The 20,755-nt window shown below is 38.4% G+C and overlaps 1 protein-coding gene across 8 annotated transcripts in view; it reads left to right on the forward strand.

Annotated features, from left to right (window-relative positions):
* LTBP1 (latent transforming growth factor beta binding protein 1) overlaps window positions 1–20,755 on the forward strand; it is a 410,312-nt gene that overhangs the window by 207,892 nt on the left and 181,665 nt on the right. For all 8 annotated transcript variants that reach the window (XM_058278378.2, XM_058278382.2, XM_058278380.2 and 5 more), the window contains 2 exons: window positions 12,535–12,753; window positions 13,956–14,230. In XM_058278378.2, coding sequence (XP_058134361.1) covers window positions 12,535–12,753; window positions 13,956–14,230 — 494 coding nt within the window. The remainder of the gene's footprint in view (window positions 1–12,534; window positions 12,754–13,955; window positions 14,231–20,755) is intronic.

A 20,755-nucleotide genomic window follows, 5' to 3' on the forward strand; every position in this document is an offset into this window, starting at 1 on the left:
CAGCATGTAATTTGCCATGAGTCAACTTAATGGAATATTACTAATGAAATAGCTATTAAACATGTTAATTATTAAGGCTCTAGAGCAGTATGTTAACACACAAGAGTAGGAAGACTATGTATTAACAAGAAAAATACAAATGTGAACTGCAGTGAATATAACTGTAAATTGAATATCCATCCAGGCTTTACCAATTTGTGAGTATAGAAAATATAATAATAATAAAACTAGTTTGTGGTAGCCCAAATCCCTTGCCTACTTACACAGAACCTCCATCCCCTCTCCATCTCATTTTGTAGATGGGGTCACTGTGATCTACAGTGTGACATGATTTGCCCCCATTCTCAAAGGAGGCCACCAGAGGAGGCGCTAAATCCAGGATCCTGGGATTCTTGTTTTTACTGTACTCCGCAGCCTGCCAATGTTTTCCCAAGGGTAAAAGAGCCCTGGGGTTTAGGAATGACTAAGAGACACAACAATGACAGCATCCGTGGGGTAAAGAGTGTGAAGGGGAATTTTGTGGTATGCTGGATATATAGAGCTCCTTAGGTTATGTAAAGTATGAAACTAAATCAAATTGCATAGGCCGCAGTTCTGGTGAGGTTGAAGATAAATGGACAGAAGGCCATGAACAAAGTTGTGATGATGAATGGGCCAGTCCCCATTGGGATCTCCGGTGTGTGTGGCAGGGGAGGGCACGTGTGTGGGGAGCGCTTCATATCTCCTGGATTGTAAACAGAACACGGCATTGAAGCATTTACTAATGCCCATGGCATTAAGGAATTAGTGGTACTCCTGGAATTTTTGTGTGTATTAAGGTTGATAGTTTGCAAATGTTGAAAACGGCAGTTCCTTTAGCTTTAGCCCAGTGTTAGGAATATTTGGTAGGGTAAAGGTGGGATGAAAGTGGTTATATTCATTTTTAAAGCAGGTAAAACAGAAAGATGGCTTCTGGCAGAGAAAGTGTAGTGGGTGCATTTTTAACTCTCTTATTTAACCTTTTTCTTTCTGCCCCAAGATTTCCTTTGGAACTCACTCCACTCCCTTCTCTCACATGTCAAAAACGATGCTTTCACCTTCAGAATGATAATCTCCTTAATGAGTTTTAAGTGAAACATTCCTGAAATGGAACGTGAATCTGGCTGGTGATTCATTCAAAACTGTAAAATCATGTCTAGGAACTCAAAGCCAGATTTACAGTGCACATTCATCCATAGAGGATTCTACAGCTTACTTATCCTCATTTCTTTTCCCCTGGTCCTGACTATGATTTATATCTGGTTTCTGATGATTTCTGTCTGTCTGGGTCCTAATTCTTAACTTATTATTTATCCATTTCTGTTTTACTGTATCTACTTTTGTAAACTACCTTACATGCCTTGTGGAAAGAGACAGGAATCTAGCTCTTGTTTGGCTGTTCTTGACCTCAAACCCAATTTTTCTCCCTTTCTCCTTATGCATCAGCCTCTTTTAGTTTCTGGACCTTTCCAAGCCTTGCCTGACCTTAAGATCTTAACTCAGATCTTAACTTCTTCTGCCACCTTTAACATCACTGGATTCTTTGCCTTTTACTTTGAATTTGACCTCCTTGGACAGGTGGTTCCAAACTGCCCTATCACAAACATTTTCTTGATGGAGACTGGAAGTCAGTATAAGTTAGACAACAAGAATTGACTATAAGCCATTTAAGAACATAAAACTTTAAACCTCATCATTCCATTAGAAACCTAAATTTTAGTAAATCGCCTCCCAGGCCTCGCCCTTCTTGGCTCGTATGTGGGACGAGGCTCCCCAGTTCCCTGTCCCAACTTCAGAAGACGGTTAACTCCATTTTGGCTTTCCATTCCATTTTTTGGTTGATGCATACTCAAGTAAAAAGCAAGCATACAGATTTTTAGAGTGGCATAGGTTTTTAAAGTAAGCATTGGTTTGCTGTAGCATCTATTTATTACAAGAAAAATGGTTTAAATTACTACAGTGCTAACTTACTTTCTGGCTGAATAGGACTTAAGGTCACCCTTTAGAAGAGGGCAATGTAGATCTGTTTAGGGGGAGAAATAAAGAGATAACTTTATTCTCTAAAATATCACTGCCTTTTTTTCACGCTCTAAGGAATATTGGCAGAAATGCTGAAGTCCTTTTAATTAGAGGCAAGTTGGAAATTTTTAGCTATTCAAATCAAGGTCGTGTATGTGTCTTTTCTGTGAAATGACAGATGTCAGTTTTCCTTCACATGGAGGTTTGTTTTCTCTGTTCTGCCTTAGCCACAATAACTTGAAATGGTCTGTCTAATGGCAGAGAAAGTGGGGGTGAATGGAATGGCTATTGTGTTATAGACAGTTAAGAACATTCTTAGGGAAGTGGACGTGGCTCCACTGATAGAGCGTCCATCTACCATATGGAGTGTACAGGGTTTGATCCCCAGGGCCTCCCTCCTGACCTGTGTGGTGAGCTGGCCCACGCACAGTGCTTCTGTGCACAAGGAGTGCTGTGCTATGCAGGGGCGCCCCTGCATAGGGGTACCCCACGCACAAGGAGTGTGCCCCACAAGGAGAGCTGCCCTGCGTGAAAAAATGCATCCCACCCAGGAGTGGTACGGCACACATGGAGAGCTAACACAGCAAGATGATGCAACAAAAAAGAGATGCAGTTTTCCAGTGCCATTGGATAATGCAAGTGAACACAGAAGAACACACAGCAAATGGTCACACAGAGCGGAGAACAGGGGGAAGGGAAGAGAAATAAATAAAATCTTAAAAGAAAAAGAACATTCTTAGAACTCCTTGTGAGGGAGGACAAACAGCTGAACTATTTTTATAGTCAGCTAAGATAACAGGAAAGAAAGAAATAACATGTATGCCTTTTATAGTACAAATTTTTGGAAAATTAAGTTTACTCATGTTTGTATGCAGGTCATTAAAATCTGTTCATTTAAACTAAGTTCATGAGGCATAGAAGGTGAATAATATTCTGTCAGTACAGTTTCTTGAGTACTACAGACCAAAGTGAATGGTGAATGCAACTGAAGCACTTGACATATTTAAAACCTCCAGCTTGTTCTCCTAACATGGGTCCTTTTGCTCATTTTGACATTTTATAGTCGTGCCATGAGATAATTTGAGTGGTTGTCATGGAATTACACTTTTTGGAATAACAGGCTATAGGCCCACATACCACTAGTTATTTGCACTTGTTCCTAAGTGATGCAGTAGAGTGAATTATGGTGATGGCCAGCAAAAGTCAAGCTGACAAGGTTGTGGAATTTCCCAGCCAGCACTTCCTGTTATATCTTCCAGTTATATGTTTTAAAATATATGTGCCATAGCTAGACTTGGAACCAGCATACCACTGGTTTCTCAAGTCAGGCTTTAAGATAAGTTATTCTTTTTTTTTTCTTTATGTTCTGAGAATGTTTTATAGAACACTGGCAGCACGGACTATATACATCACTATAAAATGTTTTGAGAATGACATGAACTTCTGAAACAGAAAGAGGCTATTCATAGTTAGATGCTTAAATTTGTAGGTTAATTTTAAAAGTGTTTTCTTTGATATAAAAGACTATTTACCTACATAAAGATCACGTGCCACAAAGGTACAATGTGTAATTACTGAACTAAAGCAAAGAACTTTGTACTGTAATTTAGATTTTGGAAAATGCTGAAGCAAGAGAATAGAGATTTATTTCTTATTCTTAAATGGTTGTAAATAATGGCCTTCAACTGGTTGAAATGATTTCCCTTATGACCAAAGAGGCACAAGTCTATTGGAATTCCATTTAGGATTATTGATGTTCCACTTATATTAATGCAGTTTTTAAAACAATTGTATATAAGCTACCTCAGGTGGTTTAAAAGGTAGACTTAAACACAATTACTTAAGCTCATGTTAGATTTCAAAGTCTGCTCTTGATACCACAAGTATCTAGTAAGAATAAGTTGGTTAATAATTTCTTTGTAAAAAAAGGAAAAAGATAGTTGTATAAAAATTTTGGAGGGTCCCTGGACTATCATAAACTCAGCTATTTTTTTGTATAGATTATAGACTGCCCTCACTTTGCATGGTAGTATGGGACCATAAGAATTAACATGTAAGCTGAAACCATGCAGAATGATCTTCATAATAAATAGAAAAATCATTAGTTCTGTGACCTTTAAAATTTTTAGTCAAAATATTAAAAACTCCTACTGTAGGTTATGTTACAGGGAAATGAGAAAATAGTAAAACCAATATTTAGTTAGTATCCTTAATTTAAAGCATTAGAACCCTTGAAAAGTAAAGTGTTTTTATTTCTTTGCAAGAAACTTATCAAGGTAGTTTGAATAGTACTTGCCTTTTTTCCATTGTGTAACTTACATTATGGAGCAAGCATCTTTTCTAGACCTTGGTGAATTGTCATACTCTTTTCTAAGCTTGGGTCAGCTTTCAACATTTTATCCTTTGTGTTTTCAATGTCATGAGATACCCCTGAAAAGTCCCCTTAGTGTCATTTTCTGTGGGACATCATCATCTGTTTCATCATAACCACTTTCAATTTCACTTACACTTAATCACTTTTCATTTTATTTTTTACTGCGCTTTCTCTTTTTTGGCCAGTTTTCTCTTTCGATTGTCTACTTTTATAAAGTGCCACATGGACTTCCTATCCTGGGAGACAAGAGGGTGTATTACTCAGCCAAAGGCGTACTGATGCAAAATACCAGAAATTGGTTGGTTTTCATAAAGGGTATTTTTTTTGGGTAGGAGCTTACAGATACCAGGCCTTAAAGCATAAGTTACTTCCCTCACCAAAGTCTATTTTCACCTGTTGGGGCAAGATGGCTGCTGATGTCTGTGAGGGTTCAGGCTTCCTGGGTTCCTCCCTTCTAGGATCTTGATTCTTCCTGGGTTCAGGGTTCCTCTCTTCCTGGGGCTTGCTTCTCTTTCCTCTGTGAGCTTACTTCCTGGGGCTCCAGCTTAAGGTTTCACCATCGAATTCCAACATGAAAACTCCAACATCAAATACCCTTAGTTCTGTCCTTTGCCATGTCTTTTATCTGTGAGTCCCCACCCACCGAGGGGAGTCAAGGCCCTACTGACATGGCCCATTCAAAGCCCTAATCATAACTTAATCATGCCCAGGTACAGACCAGATTATAAACATAATCCAGTATCTATTTTTGGAATTCATAACTATATCAACTGCTACAGAAAGCAACACAGCTACCTGCTTTGCTGTCTGTGCAGGCGCTGAGTCACAGGTGTGCAGTGACCAGTCACAGACAGACTTTGGAAGAAGTGATAGGATTGGTCATTGGTCATGATGCACACCTGCTATTCAGGTATCTGTGGGCCAGAGAACAAGTAGTGAAGTTTGTGCTTTATGCAGTTCCTCACAGTTAATGTACTGTGGTAACTGAAGGGTGGCCATCCTCCACAAGGGAATAGGAGATTCATTTACGTAGAAAGCATGTCTTTATATAAAGCAGGATTACAAATCAATACAAATACAGCATCATTTTCTAAAGACTATTTTTATTCATTCACACTTGACATGATATTGGAAAAAACTTAGTCCATATTTAAAATATTATTTTTTTAAATAGGAGACATTTTTATTTTAGGTGAGTGTCTTGAGGAATTGATAGAGATTAGGGAGGAGGGTTCATGCTACTCCTTAATACTCCCACTTAACATAGAGAAAGGAGGAAAGCATCCAGATTTTTTTAGTGACGCTGACACTACTTAATTTGGACTGCTCTAAAGAGATACAAAGGGGAAACTGGGCAATTATAAATGTTAGCTTTTAAAGGACCTTAGGGACCTCTGTGCCATGACTTTTGGTTATCTCGTGGATGTCCAAAGTCAGCCTCTACCCAGTATAAGTCTAATGAGATAGCATTTACTATTCCTGGGTCGGTCAGTATAGGTTTCAGAATACAGCTACTTATTTACCTGAAGGACCTGGCTTGGGTGAGGTCAGTCTCATATGGCCAATGTCACCTTAAATACTCAGTACAGATCTTCTTTTCTCTGGCTTTCTCTGTTCCAACTGATGATTACTTCAGTCTCCCCTTCAGCTCTGACCTGGGCTTTGCATTATTTGCTTCTGTCTTGGGCTCCTCATCTAGAACCCTAGTCTCTCTCTCCCTTTCTCCTCGCTACATTTTAAATCCCAGTTTAGCAGTCTGACCTTGGCTTCTGGTTGTTTACCGTCTTCTGTATTTATTATTATTATTATTCCTTTGTTAGGGAAGTTGTGGGTTTACAGAACAATCATGCATAAAATACATAAATAACATTGATGTGGAACATTTCTTACAATTGATGATAGCACATTTTATAATTGTACTATTGATTAAAGTTCTTTGTTTTAACTTAGGGTTCACTGTGTAGTGTAGTTCCATGATTTTAAAAAAATTTTTTTTTCTGTAACCATATATACAATCTAACATTTCCCCGTTTATTAATATTCAGATACATATTTCATCACTGTTCATTGCATTCACAATGTTGTGCTGCCATCACCACCATCCATTACCTAATCATTTCCACCATTCCAAATAGGAACCCTGTACATTTTAAACTTTAACTTCCCATTCCCTATCCCCACACTGTCCCCTGGTAACCTATATTCTTGATTCTGACTCTGTGAGTTTACTTATTCTAATTGTTTCACATCAATGAGATCATACAATATTTGGCCTTTTATGACTGGCTTATTTCATTCAACATGATATCTCACAAGTTCATCCATGTTGTTGCATGCATCAGAACTTCATTCTTCTTTATAGCTGAATAATATTCCATCTTGTGTGTATACCGTATTTTGTTTATTCATTCATCAGTTGATGGAAACTGAGGTTACTTCCGTCTTTTGGTAATTATGAATAATACCATTATGAACATTGTTAGCATAGTGATACAAATATCTTTTTTGATCCCTTGCTTTGAATTTTTTGGGGTGTATACTTAGTAATGGATTGCAGGGTTGTATGATAGTTCTAACTTAGCTTTGTGGGATACCACCAAAGTGTCGTCTTTTTTTTTTCTTTCTTTTTTTAAAAGATAGATTTATTTATTTCTCTCTCCTCCCCCCCCCCCCCCCACCCCAGTTGTCTGTTCTCTGTGTCTATTTACTGTGTGTTCTTCTTTGTCCGCTTCTGTTGTCAGCGGCACGGGAATCTGTGTTTCTTTTTGTTGTGTCAGCTCTCTGTGTGTGCGGTGCCTTTCCTGGGCAGGCTGAACTTTCTTTCGCGCTGGGCGGCTCTCCTTACGGGGTGCACTCTTTGCGCGTGGGGCTCCCCTACGCGGGGGACACCCCTGCGTGGCAGGGCACTCCTTGTGCGCATCAGCACTGCGCATGGGCCAGCTCCACATGGGTCAAGGAGGCCCAGGGTTTGAACTGCGGACCTCCCATGTGGTAGACAGACGCCCTAACCACTGGGCCAAGTCTGCTTCCCCAAAGTGTCTTCTATAGCAGCTATACCATTTTACATTGCCACCAGCAATGAATGAGTGTTCCTTTTTCTCCATATCCTTTCCAAAACTTGTCCCCCCTCCCCTTTTTTTTAGTTAATAGCCATTCTAATGGGTATGAAATAATATCTCACTGTGGTTTTGATAGCATGTCCCTAATGGCTAATGATGTTGAGTATCTTTTCACATGCTTTCTGGCCATTTGTATATCTTCTTTTTTTTTTTTTTTTTTTTTTTAAGATTTCTTTCTTTCTTTCTTTCTCTCCCCTTCCCCGCCCCCCCTCACCCCCCCCCCACCCCCCACCAGTTGTCTGCTCTCTGTGTCCATTCACTGTGTGTTCTTCTGGGTCCACTTATATTCTTGTCAGCAACACCAGGAATCTGTGTCTCTTTTTGTTGCATCATTTTTGCTACATTAGCTCTCCATGTTTGCAGCCCCACTTCTGGGCAGGCTGCCATTTTTTCACACTGGGCGGCTCTCCTTATGGGGCACACTCCTTGCACGTGGGGCTCCCCTACATGGGGGACACCCCTGCGTGACATGGCACTCCTTATGCACATGAGCACTGCGCTTGGGCCAGCTCATCCCATGGGTCAGGAGGCCCTGGGTTTGAACCCTGGACCTCCCATGTGGTAGGTGGACGCTCTATCCATTGAGCCAAATCCACTTCCCTGTATATCTTCTTTGGAGAGATGTCTGTTCAAATATTTTGCACATTTTTCAATTGAGTTGTTTGTCTTTTTGTTGTTAAGTTGAAGGATTTCTTTATCTATATGTGATTTTAATTCTTTATTGGATATGTGGTTTCCAAGAATTTTCTCTCGTTGTGTAGGTTGTCATTTTACTTTCTTGAAAAACTTTGAGGAACAAAAGTATTTTAATTTGATGAGGTCCTATTTATCTATTCTTTTGTTGCTTGTGCTTTGGGTATGAAGTCTAAGAAACCATTGCCTAGAACAAGTCCTAAAGATGCTTTTCTATATTTTCTTCTAGGAATTTGATAGTTCTACCTCTTATCTTTAGGTCTTTGATCGATTTTGAGTTTACTTTTATATGTGGTATGAGGTAGGGGTCCTACTTCTTTTTTTTTGCAAATGGAGATTCACTTTTCCCAGCACCATTTGTTAAAGAGAGATTCTTTCCCAATTGAGTAGTCTTTGCCACCTTGTCAAAAATCAGTTGGCCATAAATGTGAGGATTGTTTACTCAGCTCTCAGTTCTTTCACATTGCTATGTGTTTGTTCTTGTGCCAGTACCATGCTGTTTGATTGCTGTGGCTTAGTAATAAGTTTTAAGATGTGGAAGTGTGAGTCTTCTACCTTCATACTACTTTTTCAAGATGGCCTTAGCTATTCAGAGCCCCATATGTACTTACAAAGTTGATGATTGGCTTTTCCATTTCTGCAAAGAAGGTGTTGGTATTTTGATTGGAATTGCATTGAATCTATAAATTGCTTTGGGTAGTATTGACATCTTAATGATATTTAGTCTTCCAGTCCATCAACACAGAATATTCTTCCACTTATTTAGATCTTCTTTCATTTCTTTTAGCAATGTTTTGTAGTTTTCTATGTACAAGTCCTTTATACCCTTATTAGATTTATTCCTAGACATTTGACTCTTTTAGTTGCTATCATGAATGGAATAGTTTCCTTGTTTTCTTCTTCTAATTCTTCATTGCTTGTGTATAGAAACACTACTGATTTTTGAGTGTTGATCTTGTACCCTGCTGATTTGCTGAATTCATTTAGTAGCTCTAGGAGCTTTGTTGTGAAATTTTCAGGAATTTCTGTATATAGGATCATATCATCTGCAAACTGGGAAAGTTTTACTTATTTGTTTCTACCTTGTGTGCCTTATATATTTTTTTCTTGCCTAATTACTCTTGCAGAAACTTCCCCTGCAATGTTGAGTAACAGTGATGACAGTGGGCATCGTTGTATTGTTCCTGATCATAGAGGGAAGGCATTCAGTCTTTCAACATTAAATAGCATTTTGAGCTGTGGGCTTTTCATGATCATTTTGAGAAAGTTTCCTTCTATTCCTAGTATTCGAAGTGTTTTTATCAAGAAAGGATGCTGTGTTTTGTCAAATGCCTTTTCTGTGTTGATTGAGATGATCTTTTTCCCCCCTTCAATCTGTTAATGTGGTGTATTACATTGATTGAGTTTCTTATGTTGAATCAACCTTGTATACCAGGGATAAATCACACTTGATCATTGTGTATAATTCCTTTAATGAGCTGTTGGATTTGGTTTGCTAGTATTTTGTTGAGGATTTTTGCATCTATATTCTTAAGAGATATTTGTCTATAGTTTTCTCGTGATATCTTTCTCTGTCTTTGGTATGAGGGTGATGTTGGCTTTGTAGAATGAATTTTGGAGTGTTCCCTCCTCTTCCATTTTTTTGGGGAACAGTTTGAGCAGAATTAGAGTTGTTTTTCTGAAATGTTTGGTAGAATTCCCCTGTGAAACCATCTGGTCCTGGACTTTTCTTTTTGGGGATGTTTTTGATTACGGATTGATCTCTTTGCTAGTACTTGGTTTGTTGAGATTATCTATTTCTTCTTGAATCAATGTAGGATAGTTTGAGTGTTTCTAAGAATTTGTTCATTACTTCTGGGTTATCTAATTTATTGACCATACAGTTGTTCGTAGTATCCATTTACAGTTCATTTCAGCGAGGTCAGTAGTAATGTTCCCATGTTTCATTTCTGATTTTCATTACTTTCATCTTTTCTCTTTTTTTGTCAGTCTAGCTAACGGTTTGTCAATTTGGTTGATCTTTTCAAAGCACCAACTTTTGGTTTTGTTGATTCTCTCTATTGGCTTTTTTTCCCTTCCTATTTCATTTATCTCTGCTTTAATCTTTATTTCCTTCCTTCTTCTCACATTGGGTTTAGTTTGCTCTTCTTTTTCTATTTTTACCAGGTATACAGTTAGGTCTTTGATTTGAGCTCTGTCTTCTCTTTAAATGTAAGCATTTAAAACTGTAAATTTCCCTCTCAGCACTGCCTCTGCTTGATCCCATAATTTTGGTGTGCAATATTTTCATTTTCATTTAATTTTGCTTCTGAGTTCCTCTTTAACACATTATTAAGAGTTTGTTGTTTAATTTCCATATTTTTGAATTTTCTCTTTCTCCCTCTTTTATTGATTTCTACTTTATTCCACTGTTGGGGAATATATATTGTATGATTTCAGTTTTTGAAAAAAGTTTATTGAGACTTGTTTTGTGACCCAACATATGGTCTATCCTGGAGAATGATCCATGTGCACTTGAGAAGAATGTGTACTCTGTGTAACTTGGTGTATTAGTTGTCCAAAGGGGTGCTTATGCAAAATACCAGAAAAACGCTGGGTGTTATAAAGGGTATTTATTTGGGGTAGAAGTTTACAGTTACTAGGCCATAAAGCATAAGTTACTTCCCTCACCAAAGTCTAATTCCACATGTTAGAGCAAGATGGCTGCTGACATCTGTGAGGGTTCATGCTTTCTGGGTTCCTCTGGGCTCAGCTCCACTGTTTCCTCCACAAGGTCAGCTGTAGACTATGAGGCTCTCTAGGCTTTGCCTCTCTCCACAAGGTCAGCAGTAGACTATCAGGCGAAGTCTGTCTCTTTCCCTGGGGCTCCAGTTTAAGACTTCAGCATCAAACGCCAACACCAAAATTCCAACATCAGAAACCCTAAACTCTGTTCTTTGCCATGCCTTTTATCTGTGAGTCCCCACCCACCAAGGGATAGGGACTCAATGCCCTAATCATAACTCAATCATGCTCAGGTCCAGATCAGATTACAAGCATAATCCAATATCTGTTTTTGGAATTCATAATCATATCAAACTACTACACTTGGGTACCGTATTCTATGTATTTCTGTTGGGTCTGTTTGATATTGTGTATCATTCAAGTCCTGTACTTCCTTATTAATCTTCTGACTGAATGTTTTATCCATTATTGAGAGTAATATGTTAAAGTCTTCAACTATAAACGTAGAACCATCAGTTTCTCCCTTCAAATCTGTCTGTATTTGCTTCATATATTTTGGGGCTCTGCTGTTAAGTGTGTGTGTGTGTGTGTGTATGTGTGTGTATAAAAAATTGTTATGTCTTCCTGTTGAATTGTCCCCTTTATCAATATGTAATGACCATCTTGGTCCCTCATAACTGTTTTTGACTTAAAGTTTATTTATCTGGTATTAGTATAGCCATCCCTGATCTTTTTCGGTTACTACTTACATGGTATATATTTTTTCATCCTTTCACTGTCAGCCTACTTGGATCTTAAAGGCGAGTCTTTTGCAGACAGCATATAGTTGGGTCATGCTCTCTTAATCCATTCTGCCAATCTCTGCCTTTTGACTGAAGTGTATATCCATTTACATGTAAAGTCACTACTGATATTACAGGTCTTTCTTCTGCCATTTTGCTGTTTAGCCTTTGTATGTCTTATAGCTTTTTTGTCCTTACTTCCATTAGAGCCTACTTTTATATTTATTTCCTTTCTTGTGTTCCACCATTTTGAGGACCTTCTCATTTTTATCTGGATATATTTTTCATCTGTTTTCCTTGTGGTTAACATAGGGTTAAAATTTAACATCACAAATATATAATAATTATTTTTTGTTTGATACCAGCCTAACTTTAATAGCATGCACATATACTTTTTCTAAACTCCTCTGTCCCCCTGCCATTTTTTTATACTTGTTACCACTTATATCTTTGTACAGTATATGTCCAAAAACTTAGATTTATCATTACTTTTTATGCATCTATAGAAAGTAAGAAGTGGAGTTACATATCAAACAGTACAATACAATAATATTGACATTTATAATTACCCAAATGGTTAGCTTTACTGCAAGTCTTTATCTTTATACTGTATTTCAACCTACTGCCTTCTTGATTTCATGGTTTCTGATAACAAATCGGCACTCATTCTTACTGGAATTCCCTTGTATGAAGCACATTGCTTTTCTCGTGAGGCTTTCAGAGTGTTGTTGTGTTTTTTTTTTTGATTGATTGTCAGTTGAGAAATGAGCCAACTCTTCTTACTTTTTTTTTTTCCCCCTCCCAGTGATTTGTCATCTCCCATGTATGAATGGTGGCCAGTGCAGTTCAAGGGACAAATGCCAGTGCCCTCCAAATTTCACAGGGAAGCTTTGCCAGATTCCAGTCCAGGGTGCCAGTGGATCTAAACTTTACCAGCATTCCCAGCAATCAGGCAAGACACTGGGAACTGTTCACTCTACACATACCTTGCCTCTGACCATGACTAACCAGCAAGGGGTCAAAGGTAAGTTTTTTATTCTGTTTTCCCATAACACCTACCTCTGCTAACCTTTCAGAGCTATCCAGAAACTTAAGTATTTGTACATGGCCAGGTCTGATATTGGCACAAAAAGGAGTACGTGATCTGTGGCCTGAAAAATGGCAGTAGGGACAACACGTAGGCCCTGGTAAGTGGCGATTCTATGTTCTAGATGAAAGAGAGTTGGTATCTGGGAAGTGAGAAAATAAAAAAAGAGTCCTTTTCTGATGAGTTTTTTCACTGACAGCTAATAAACAATACTATTCTGATAGGGCCTGGGAAATGGAAAGATGGATAAGACAGTGTTCTGGACCTCAACACAGTAATATCATAGTGGGTCACTGAGTACCTACTGATGAATGACAAGTCTACTTTGTAGTTGAAGAGTGCTTGGTTTTAGTTCTGAGCAGTCACTTAGCCTCACTGGGCTTCAATTTATTCATCTTTAGAGGAAGGTAAAGTAGGTTACTTGGAGCTCACAAATTTTATAACTAATTCAGTCTTTTAAACCTGGCATCTCTTTTAAATGCACAATGTTTTAAAGGGGGTCAGAGAATTGTTACTGGCTCTGATTTTTTTAAAACCTGAAGCTCTGCATCAAAAGATGAGATTTTATTTGAAATCTGTAGAAAGTTAAGCTTGTTACAGATATAAAATAACACATTTTGGTTTTCTTGTGTGTGTCAGAAGAGTATGTATGTACTCTGCTGTTTAGGGTAAGAGAATCACACATTCTGAAATTGGATTTCTACATTTTGATGTAGAAAGGTAAAACCTAAAATATTTCTGATGGAAATTTTGTGAGAAATTCAGAAGTAATCTTTCACTACTCTTTGATTAAAATGTGCCTACACTAAAGCAGCATACATTTTGTAGTTCTAGGTGACTCTCCTGAAAAAATATTTTTGTCTTATAAATGTATTATTTAATGAGATTTTAATTTCTGCTTATAATCACAGTTTTACTTCTTGAAATATATAAATGCAGGTTTAATCTTTATGTTGATTATACCCTTTTATTCCTAGGAATTTTGATGGCTATACAGCCATCAAACTACACAATATACATGTGTAATTCACTCTATACATAAAATTCACCTGTGTGTGTATGTGTTTAGGTGTTTTAAAAATTCTGGCTCGAATGTTAATTATTCATTATTGACAAGCTTTCTCCCCCATCTGTTTTAGTGAAATTTCCTCCAAACATAGTAAATATCCATGTGAAGCATCCTCCTGAGGCTTCAGTCCAGATACATCAGGTTTCAAGAGTCGATGGCCCGACAGGCCAGAAGGTCAAAGAAGCTCAACCAGGCCAATCCCAGATCTCTTACCAAGGGCTTCCTGTCCAGAAGACGCAGACGGTACATTCCACGTACTCCCACCAGCAGATCATTCCTCACGTCTATCCTGTGGCTGCTAAGACACAGCTTGGCCGCTGCTTCCAGGAAACTATCGGCTCACAGGTGAACAGTTCTGCCCTGCCCATTTTAGTAGTATATTCTAGAAATGGTCTCATTTTAATAAGAAAGCCATGCTTGGCGAAATGATTTTCTCTAGAAGGGGTCTGCAAACTAGGTCCATGGGCCTGTTGATTGTAAATTCAGTTTCATAATATATTGTTGGCATGTCTGTGGCTGCTTTCATGCTACACAGCAGAGTTGAGTAGTTTCAATAGGCATCACATGGCCCACAAAGCCTAAAATATTTACCTTGTGGCTCTTTACACAAAAGATCAGATAGGCCCTTGATATAAAGGATCATTTTAAGTAGTGAGCTTCCAGAAATGTTGCTGGAAGTCCATTATTGCTTATTTATATTTGTTCAGTTAGGGCGATTTGTATTTAAAACATTTGTCAGGCATGACATACGGTATGTGAGATATATTCTGCAAAGATTTTGAAAATATTTGTGCCTTTTTGCAGTAGTTTGTTGGCTAGTTGAGTTTTGAGCTCATCATAATAAAAATTCATAAGTAGAATGGTAATGCATGAGCTGTATCTTAGTTTGCCAAAGGCTGCCCATGCAATATACTAGAAACACACTGGCTTTTCTATTGAGAATTTTATTAGGATAAAAGCTTACAGTTAGGAGGCTGTGAAAATGCTGAAATGAATGTGTTATTAGAGAAGCTTTCTCACTGAAGTTTGGCTGTTAAACAGGAGATCTCTTATGAGGTGAGGCAAGATGGCAAGGCAAGATACTATGTCTGCTGGTTTCTCTCTAATAACTGCTTGAGTGCAGCGATTAGAGGAGAAGGCATCTTTCCCTGGGCCTCATCTCCTTTAGCCTTTTGGGGCTACTCTGTCTTTCTGCAGCAGTAGGCAAACCTGGAGTCATATGGCAAGGTCAAAATAGCAGACCTTATTTCTCTGTGTCTCTTTCTTCCTCTTTGTTCTCAGTTTGTGTAAGACCCAGCAAGAGGGCAGAGACCCAGCCTGGGTCATACCTCACTGATGTAGTCCAGTCAAAAGCCCTGATGTGATCTAATCAAGTGATCTAACCAAAGGTTCCTCAGTGGAATTCAATACAGTCAAATTAGGATTGTATTAAATGGATTAGTTCTAGAACAATCTTTTCTGGGATTCACAAAATACAAACCATCACAAGTTGTTTTAAGTGTTTTTAAATATGACTGGATTTACATGTAACTTTAGGTCTATGTTTATATCATAAAGTGGGAGGAAAGTTAAATTTTTAAAAAAACTCATCCTTGAATGTGCATAGTGAAAGCAACATAAAGATTACTGGTTCCTCTAGCCCAATCACTGGGTGCTACCTGCTTTGGGACTGTGAGATAGTGACGCAGGCTTTGCTCTCTGGTTCTTCTCCTACCCTTTGGTTATATTTTGAGCACTCCATGAGAAAAGTCAATGGGGTGTCTTATTGCTCCTCCATTGTTTCCTGAATAGTTAAAAATTATTGTGAGTGTATGAAATATTTTGGGATAATGGAATTAATCGTCATAGCTTAGAAACCTGGACAACACTTTTAGGTTCTGGATGAGTCAGTGGTAGGTTATCACCTTTCCTCCAGGGCACTGAGGGAACACTGGTTTGTAGACCTGAAAGGAAGGAGGCATGTGAAATTATAAGTTCTTGGTTAGAGCCGTGGGCCCAGCACTTGGTGGCAGGGCGCCAACCTCCTTGTCAGGAAAATGGAGATAAGAACATCTGCTTCTCTGGGTTTTGTCAAGAAGAAACAAGATAATTAATGTGAGCACTGCTTGGTAAATGTTATAGAGCTATGAAAATATCAGTTTTGAAGATACTGATAGAGATAATCAAACCTAAAAAGAGAGTGTGTGATTATTATGTCAGGTAGTATCAGGAAGGCAGGGAAAGCCTCCATTGCCCAAACACAGCTTTTATCTGCCTATAGGTATCTGAAATGGCTCCTAAAGAAGACCAGGTTTAAGTAAATGCTTTTCGGAGAAGGAGCATCTTTGATTTCAGTTTAGCTTAGAAGTTAAGGTGGGATTCTTGCGCTGAGATCAGGTTCTAATAGGGGCAGGAATGCTGAAGGCACACTCCTTACATTTCACAATTTTGCTTCATCTAGCCTTGGGGGAAGGAGGACGAATTTGGCGCTATTTGCATTGTTTAGCCAGTCCAGCTAAGATTTGTCGTAGAGAAGGGAAGAAGAAGATCCTTTTAAAATTTAGGTGTCCAGTACCTTCCATCCCAGTTTCCAAGTTGGAATATGGATGACAAAAAGCAAGAAATGAGCAATTAACAAACTTATTATTCTTGTGCAATATTAGGTAGATGATTGCTATTAAGAAAAAAAAACAAATTATTGAATTGTAAGCTTCAGCTGCACTTTCCAATCAAAATGAATTGGATAATTGTTGAAGTTATCCAAATAATACCAACTCAGTGGAAGAGTTTTGCCTTATCTGGATAGTTTTCTACTTTTAGTCTGAATGATCAAGATAGCGATCTCAATTCTTAATTAATTTTGCATGTGTAGTGACTGATACACAGCTTCAAATAAGACCTGTTTTCAGAAAACATTTTCAGCATATATGTCTTCCTGTTAGTGAGAAAGGTTGCTTGATGCCCATGATTATACAAATAATCTGTGCACTTAGCATGATCCAGGCGTTAAGAAAATACGTTACTGGTAAATAGTCAATAGTATTTAAGATGTTTTTTACAAAGATATTTGACATATTTGTGTATTCATGCTATGGCTGGTTTGCAAACTTAGCTACAGCCAGGAGGTATAAATAGGTTTTAAATGAATGGCAGAAGAACTACATAAATGCTCACTCTTGCTTTGCTCAGTGGCAGGATTCTTATTTTGCTCCAACTATTGAGCCTTTTTAATGCAATCTCATTATCAATAGGCACTGATAATTAGGTGTTGCCATGAGAAGGCATAGCTGACATAAATTTGGCAGAAACAGCCTTTGTTTCTATGGCACACTCTAACAGAAAGCCCAAATGAACTGTGATAAATATATTTAGGTTCAGAGGAACTCCGAGTATAGCGTTTCAGGAACCTCTTGCGTGGTGGAGAAAAAGGAACAAATGGTTAGGAAACACAAGCTCATAAAGAAAAGGGAAAGAGTAATTAAACAAAGTAAAGAGAACATTTGCAAGAAATGGATGTGCAAGAGGTATCAGAAGAGATCAGAGAGACAAAATAGCTAGAGATTCTTGGCAGGATGCTGCATGATTATTGAGCCTCTTAAACCAGAGGCTTAGTGCAGTATGTGTGACTTGGTGGCAAGGTCAGAGTGTCATGAAGGCCCTTTAACCAGTGATCAAGCTCAGCACCATTAGCAGTGGCACAAGCTGACATAATGTGCTTTCTGATGTGATGCAGGGTCACGTTTATAGCATCACCCTTGAAGTGTTATTGCCAAAAATGTTTAACCTGAGTCTAATCAGGTCTTTACCCCTAACTTCCAGATTATAGGAAACAGAAGGCAAAAGAACAAGTTTAAAATATCACCCTCAAAAAATCAAGCAAATTCATACTGTAGGACATTATTGGCTTGATTTCCTCAAAAAATTATATTATGAAAAAAAGTGAGAAAACTTTCTGTAAAAAGTCTAAAGAGATACAACAACAATTTTAATTAAGTCCTGGTTAAAAAACAAGCAAACCCAGTTCAAAAGGACATTTTGGAAACCATCTGGGAGATTTGAATATGGACTGGATTTTATGGAATTATTATTAATTTTCTCAGGAGTGATAATGGTATTAATAGGTTTTTATAGGAAAATGTCCTTAAGAGCTGCTATTTTAGTATCCTAGGCTGCTCAAGCAAATACCATGATATGGGTTGGCTTAAACAATGGTTGTTTATTAGCTTACGATTTTGTGGCTAAAAGAAAGTCCATATCAAGGCACCATCAAGGCAATGCTTTCTCCCTGCAGATGGTGGCATTCCAGGGCTGGCTGCCGGCAATCCTTGGCTCCCCTGTCACACAGCAAGCCGTGTGGTAGTGTCTCCTAGTCTCTCCCTTCTCTTCCAGGTTTCATTGGTTTCAGCTTCTGTTTTCTGTGGCTTTCTCTCTCTCTGTCTGCATTTCATTCTTTTATAAAGGACTACCAGTAAGAGGATTAAGACCCATCCTGCCTGAGATGGGCTGCACTTTAACTGAAGCAACATCCACAAGTGTCCTACTTACAATGGTTCATACCCACAGGAATGGATTAACTTTCAGGACTTGTTTTCTGGGGAATATACAACCTCAACACATCACAGATATATGCTGCAAGTTTTAGGGGTGAAAGGCCATGATATCTATAATTTACTCTCAAATCTTTTTCATGCACAAATACAGAAAAATTTTAACGATTGTTGACTCTGAAAGGTGGGTTTGCAGACAATCATTATATTATTTTTTCAACATCTGAGCATATTTGAAATTTTCTTATGAGAAAAAGGAGAAAATGATTAAAAAAATTTCCTAGACTCATAAATAGAATAATATCTTTAGGCTGAACTTAAAACTGTAATTTTAATACATTCTCTTTTTGGTCTATGGTGTGGACCATTTGACCATGAGGTGCAGCAATGCCCAGAGCTGTACTCACCAAATGCAATGGATGTGTCATGATGATGGGGGAGAGTGTTGCTGTGGGGGGAGTGGTGGGGTGGGGGCGGTGGGGGTAAATGGGGACCTCATATTTTTTGAATATAATATTTTTTAAAAATGAATTAAAAAAAAAAGAATATTAGAATTTTTAACCTTCAGGTGAATGGGAGTGGGTGGGTGAGCAGGTGTGGGGATGGCAGACATGAGAAGGGAAGGAAGAGAAGTTTGCCTTGGTTCATTTTTCTTTAGCTTTCACAAAAATGTATTTAATAAGCTTGTTATATAAAAATCAGACACACAACATTTTCAACATTATATCAACAATTCAAACTCACTGACATCTAATCAGGAGATCATTGTATTTCTGAAGGTGATTTCCTAAACTATAATACATATTTGCATATTTACAACACACGTAAATGTAACTGAAGAGCTACCTTGACAAATGCTGAAATTCACTCTGTTCTAGAGATTTACAGGCAAGAAGTGCCAAAAAATGTGTCTGCAATCATATGTGTTGTAATAATTATGAGCAACATCTGGACAACTCTTAAACCAAAAGGAAAACAACTGAGAGGGAACTAATACAGTTTTAAAGTTCTGTGACCAACTCTTAGATGATAGAAATACAGAAAAGTAAAGCAAAATCAGTTTAATGACCAAGCTCTCTTACTGAATCCCTGATTGTCATTTTGGTAGCTTAGCTCAGCCTGTCAGAATTGCGGTGTGCCGTGCTGTCAGGAGCCCTCAGCTTGCTCAACAGTGCCATGCTCAGTGCAGCAAGAGCCTGGCTGAAACCAAGAAAGTGGTGCTATCAACTTTGAGCGTCTTAGTTCAGTTTTGAAGTGAGCAGGACCTGATCTAAGTAGAAAGTTGAAAATAAAGAGATGAATCCAAGGGATTCATTTTAATAATAATTAAAATAATGATTAATAATGTAAAAATTATATATTAAAATAATAATAACCCCCTCCCCCACAGTTGTCTGCTATGTCCATTTGCTGTGTGTTCTTCTGTGTGCGCTTGTATTCTTGTCAGCAGCACTGGGGATCTGTGTCTCTTTCTTTTGCGTCATCTTGCTGTGTCAGCTCTCCGTGTGTATGGCGCAATCCCGGGCAGGCTGCACTTCCTTTGCGCTGGGTGGCTCTCCTTGCAGGGCGTGCTCCTTGTGTGTAGAGCTCCCCTACACGGGGGACACCCCTACATGGTACGGCACTCCTTGCTCACATCGCACCACGTGTGGGCCAGCTCACCACATGAGTCAGGAGGCCCTGGGTTTGAACCCTGGACCTCCCATGTGGTAGGTGGATGCTCCACCTGTTGAGCCAAGTCTGCTTCCCCAAATGTCAAGATCTGAGTATAGGAGGTTGTGTAGAAAAAAGACCGTGATGAGTTGGACTGTTCTAAACTTTTTGGCTTCAGAGATCATATAAAAGCTATGATTGATGAGCTGACCCTGGGGTGAAGATTGTGAGGGGAAGATAAGTATCAACAGCCTTGTTTTAAGCAACTCTATCCTTGACAAATGTCAAGAGTGGTATATTCTTGAAAATCAGTCAGAGAATCCAGCGCTGATTTAGAGATGGAGTGGAGAAAAATTAAGTGGGCCATGGATAGATCTAATGAGATTCATTAAATTCATGAGACCAGAGGGTGTTTCTTTGGCTTGTTTTATAGAAAGTAAAAGAATAGGAATAATGAGATGTAGAGACTTCTGTGCTGTTTGTCACCTCAACAAAGAGAGCTAAGATACAGGGGAAAAATCATTCCTATTATTTTATTCTTGTAGAAAGTGATGTTTCATCTTCCAGGGTCCTAAAAATAATTCTTTGTTCCTAAGATCGTATGAAGTGTTGATTTTTATGTGCTTTAGGCTGGGTACAGGCATCACTAAAGTCTCCTTAACGCATGCAAAGAATAGAAATTAATAGAACA

This window comes from Dasypus novemcinctus, chromosome 17, assembly GCF_030445035.2.
Source record: "Dasypus novemcinctus isolate mDasNov1 chromosome 17, mDasNov1.1.hap2, whole genome shotgun sequence".
NCBI classification, from domain to species: Eukaryota; Metazoa; Chordata; class Mammalia; order Cingulata; family Dasypodidae; genus Dasypus; species Dasypus novemcinctus.